The 4,914-nt window shown below is 32.9% G+C and overlaps 1 protein-coding gene across 2 annotated transcripts; it reads left to right on the top strand.

The window, feature by feature from the left end:
* Nucleotides 1-482: 482 nt before the first annotated feature.
* LOC144998848 (protein STICHEL-like) lies at nt 483-1,712 on the top strand. Of its 2 annotated transcripts, XR_013660457.1 has the most exons (5): nt 483-612; nt 705-857; nt 940-1,111; nt 1,220-1,309; nt 1,447-1,712. XR_013660457.1 is itself a non-coding variant. In XM_078958580.1 (4 exons), exons 2-3 carry the CDS (start codon nt 777-779, stop codon nt 1,108-1,110), a joined length of 252 nt encoding a protein of 83 aa, XP_078814706.1. In that variant the 5' UTR covers nt 483-612; nt 705-776; the 3' UTR covers nt 1,111; nt 1,220-1,712. The 2 variants fall into 2 exon arrangements, 1 of the variants encoding a protein (XP_078814706.1); XM_078958580.1 differs by having other exon boundaries at nt 1,220-1,712.
* The last annotated feature ends 3,202 nt before the right edge of the window (nt 1,713-4,914 follow it).

The raw sequence follows: 4,914 nt of genomic DNA, 5'->3' as shown, positions 1-4,914 counted from the left end.
AAATGATCTCACTTCACAGTTAAAGGGTATTCCCGTCAATTTGCAAGTGTTTTTTTCGCACAACATTTTTGGATTCATCTAACATGTCACATGTGGAGATCTCAGGTTTATTTAATATGTTAAGTGATTCCAGCCATGAAATCCGGCAACAAGCTGACTTGGCACTTTCAGAGTTTCTTCTGGAGATGAAGAACTCTCTGGTAAGATTCTGTAGCTAATGAACAAGGTAATGGAATCAGTCATTACATTACATTCCATGATCATGTTTAGTTGACATGTAATGAATTTTCATATTGTATGTAAAATACAACATATTGTTTTGACTCTACTCTTTATGTTATATAGTTATAATTAATGAACTTTTATTTACAAGTTAAAAGTAAACATAATGATATTTTTTTAAAAACCAAATAAGATTATACTAAAAACTATATAAATTGTATTTCGATTAAACCTCATATTTTTTAGTAGCAAATTTTGTCATTTATTTGTAAATTTCTGACTTTAGGAGTGGTACTGATGAAGTCTGTAGATTACGGTCGCATGGCAGAAATACTTGTACAAAGAGCATCTTCCCCTGATGAATTCACCCGTTGAACTGCAATCACATGGGTAAGTCTTTTTTTTTCCTTTTTTTAAATTTAGTTGCACATTGTAATGAGATTTTTTGAGAATTCCTGCAATTTTTTATTAAATTTATGCAGATAAACGAGTTTGTAAAACTTGGGGGTGATCAATTGACAAGCCCCTTTAATACAACACATGGTGATATAGTGATGGAAGAAAATGCACATGGTGATGATGTAAATCAAAGTAATGAAAAAAATGCAGACGCTTTAGAGGCTGGAAATGAGCTTGTAAGTATCTAATCTACTGGTTTCTTGATCCATGTAACTTTTTATTCAAACTTTTTACTAATTCTTTTGGAGTTGATTGTAGGTAGGAGTTGTCTCTAATGAGAATTTATTGGAACTTCTTGAGTTAGCAATGTCATCAAACACAACTGAAATTGTGAAAAGAGCCAGAGAACTGATAGAATTGGGAGTTTACCCTATGGTCCTCATGTCTCAAATGGCTACACTTATTATGGACATTATTGTTGGAACATAAGGTAATAAAAAAGATAATTTATTTTAATGTATTTTAAATCAAATTATCAAATCATATATAAACTACCCAAACAATATTCAAGTTTTATTTTATCACCTCGATTTTGCAGACGAGCCTTGTGTTTACATTAGAGGAAGGCCCTAGGGTCTTGTTCAATGCTTTAGCTGTGTTTGCTCTAAGGGAGATCAACTTATCAAAAGTAAGTTATTTTTTTCACCCTTTTATTTAATATTTTTGTGATTGAATGAAAGTCTTAATGAAAGTAATTAACATCCCTTTTTTTTGTAAATGATGTTGTGATTGTGGGAGAGGTGTTGTGTTTTTCTCTGTTGCTAGGTAACCTTCTCAACAACAGCATTCTACTTAAGCAGGTGAGTAATCAAGATTAAGGGAGACTTGTAATCATGTTTGGCATTCCTTTCCAGTACACATTAAGCAGGTGGTACGCACACAAGGCGTTGGCAAAAACAAATAACATGAAATGTTTCTGGTAAGAAACAGAGTTGTATGATTATTTCTTAGTTTTATAGGAATGTATAACCCATGTTAGCAATGTATTATTTTTGTTTAACATTTGAATGATTCTTTGTATGACATTATAATTTGTGGAATTTATTTTATTTTTTGAGTATGGAATTTTATTTTATATTATGCAATGGATTGTATTTTTTGTATATGGTATTTTATTTATATTATGAGAAATTAAATGAAATTTTAATTTAACTATTAATAAATATATAATTTTTTTTAAACATTTAAATTTACGATACGCAAAAATGTGTGTCATCTTCATTTATGACATGGCCTTTCTTGATAGGGGCATTCTTGATACGCATTGCGTGTCATTAACACGCGCGTCGTAAGGTTATGACACGCAAATGCGTGACGTCTTCCTTTATGACAGGACCTTTCTTGATACGCATTGCGTGTCGTAAACGCGCGTCGTAATTGCGCATCGTAAATGCGCGTCGTCTATAGACGACGCGCAAAAGCGCGTTGTCTCTCTTTATGACAGGGCCTTCCTTGACGTGCATTTGCGCGTCGTCTGAGCCCTTTACGGCGCGCAATGAGCGTCGTAAAAGGCTGTTTTTCTAGTAGTGATTATCTTAGTGATTATAAAAAAACATGTTACAATTGATCCTCTAAGGACACCTTAGTGTATTTGTTGGCTAAGGAGAGGAATTGTGAATTGTGGAAATTGTTAAATTAAAAGATAAATCATACTTCGTTCCAAAATCAAATCTTAGAGTCATAATCCAAGATTGAGCATTGAGTGACATAACCTTAAGAAAGGTTTAAAACACTTGTCAAATGTAGAGTAAAATGTTTTCTTACTCTTGTACATTTGAAATTGGTAAGTTGCGATGTTTTTGATAAGACAAAGACCATCTAAGAGCAATTGTAAGAAATGTTTTTCCTTGATAAGAATTTGCACTAACTCTTAAATATTTGTTTTGTCGAGGTTTGGTTCTTAACAAAGAGAATCTTATATGTCAGGAGGACAGTGGGAGTCTTGAGATAGTTTTGAGAACTGATCAAGAGTATTGTTAATTACTAGCCCACGACTTAAGGTTTATTACCTATCGTATTGACTTATTCTTGTTTCTGTGCCATTCTAGTTAAAGTTGGCTATGCTTGTGAGTTCTATGAGTTGTCAATTGTTTGCATAACAACCTGGAAGCAATGGTAGGCCCTTGTGCTGCCGGGTGGCAAGAAAATAAAGATTGAACAAGTTCAGTCCATATGTGTTTGGATTTGCCATTAACCTTGTCTTGTGATTATGGTTATGACAAATTCACATGGATAGGAACACTTACATCATAAAATCTAAGTATCATAAGGTTTCTCTCCGATTCATGAAAATGATGGTGAGGAAATGCTTTCACTAAATGGATTTTAAGTAGATAGCAGTTGTGATATTTGCATTCTCATGTCGTTAGTGGAGCGTGTGTGGTTAACCGGCACACTAACCAGTGAGAATGGGAAAAGGTCTAGACAAACATGTGAGCTATCTAAGAAAAGGTTTATGATTTTGATAAAGTCTTATCATAGCAATCTCATATCAGAAATCTGAACTATCGTAGGAAAGTCAACAAAATATTGATTTTTAAAAGTCCAGGTGATTTTTTAGATACATGTCAAAGCTAGTGGGAGCATCAATGTTATGCTAGTAAGATAATAATCATTATGCTAGTGGGAGCATTATTATTATTTTACATGTTGCAAGTTAGCAATGTTAATTATAGAAAACAAAAGTTTCAATTCGCTTTGAAAAGTTGTTTTGCTAAAATTAAGGAAGAAGATTTTATACTTCATTCCAATTCTACAAGCTTAGATTGAGATTTTAATCTACTTTAGTCAAGGATATATAAGAATGTTATGTTGGAATGGTTCAACATAAGGAAATTCTATATATGTCGCGTTCTTAAAATTTGATTATGATTACAACATACCTCTTCATAGTTCAAATTGTGAGAATGTGGAAAATAAAATTTAAAGCATGAATCGTGTCCTATATGCTTCGGGTATAGGTTCGATTACATGTGCTATAATCTGTTCTAAATTTTCCTAATGCCTAGGGCATTAAGATGGAAAAAGGAATAAAACTGAAAATGACTAAAATGATTTAGCAAATTATCGAGGAAAATATGAGGTTTACTAAATATTGGTTGCTCATGGACAATTAGAAGTATAGAGTAAGGACCATATTGGCATATTTTGAAAAGAGGCAACTCTTGTTCAAAAGGTGATGGTCAAAATGGGAATATGGAATTGTTTCCATAGGTGGAAGATTCAAAGAACTTAATGCAAAGGAGAATGTTCACAGGAATGTACTTTGAATTTGAGACTTCATTTCCATGGAATTGCTTTCCATTGGAATACTTTGTAATGTCTATTGCCAAGCCTTTGTGACTTGTGTGCATATTCATTACAAGAGGATCATTGCATATAAGTTTAGAATCTAACAAATTATAGTAAATGGCAAGATTTTTGTATTCTTACATTTACAATAAGGATTGGAATTGTGAAATAAGCATCATTGAAATATTTTCATTCAGTTTGTTTCACAAAGAGAGGACCATATGTAAACATATTGTGCATACTTGGAGTATGACATAGTTGTTTTTTGGAAAAACATAGTGTGCATGCTTGGAGCATGGCATGACTATTGTTTCAATTCAAGTATTAAGTTGATTAATCGAAACATGAATAATGAGTAATCAATATGGTGCTTAGATAAAAGGGTTTTTATTTACACTCAAGAGTTTGGGGCCATATAGGATTAAGTATTATTCTTGTGTTTCACTTTACATGTTTTGACTTCCAGAATAACTAAGTTATTCAAACTGTCCACAATCAGTCATATGTTGGAAGTAGATATGAATCAAGACTGTTATGAATTGGGTTTGTAGATGTCTAAAGTGTTTACACATAGCAAGATTTGCTACAACATTCATGAGTGCTCATAAGTTCTGAGTATTGGATTCAACCCACGCTCATTTGAATCACTTCATGGATTTTATCACGAGTGAATCATGAGACGATAATATCTTATATTCTTCAAACCTAGAGAGATGAGTTGTTGATTGTGAGTTGGTTATACACTAATTGCACGAAAACGCATTGGTAACTCGATGTTATAAAACGTGCCTTTGTGTATGATTCAACAAGTAGTACAACAAGCATATAAGTCGAAGTTTATCCATTCCTTTTACCCTTAAAGGGATAAAAGCGATATATGTGGGCCCCTCGATGATTTAGTGATGACAAAACGTAAGTGCTCGGTCAGGCCTGTACTGATTT

Source organism: Lactuca saligna, chromosome 5, assembly GCF_052625555.1.
Source record: "Lactuca saligna cultivar CGN05327 chromosome 5, ASM5262555v1, whole genome shotgun sequence".
Lineage (NCBI taxonomy): Eukaryota > Viridiplantae > Streptophyta > Magnoliopsida > Asterales > Asteraceae > Lactuca > Lactuca saligna.
The sequence above is the reverse complement of the archived record's forward strand: the minus strand, read 5'-3'. Positions and strand labels throughout refer to the sequence as shown.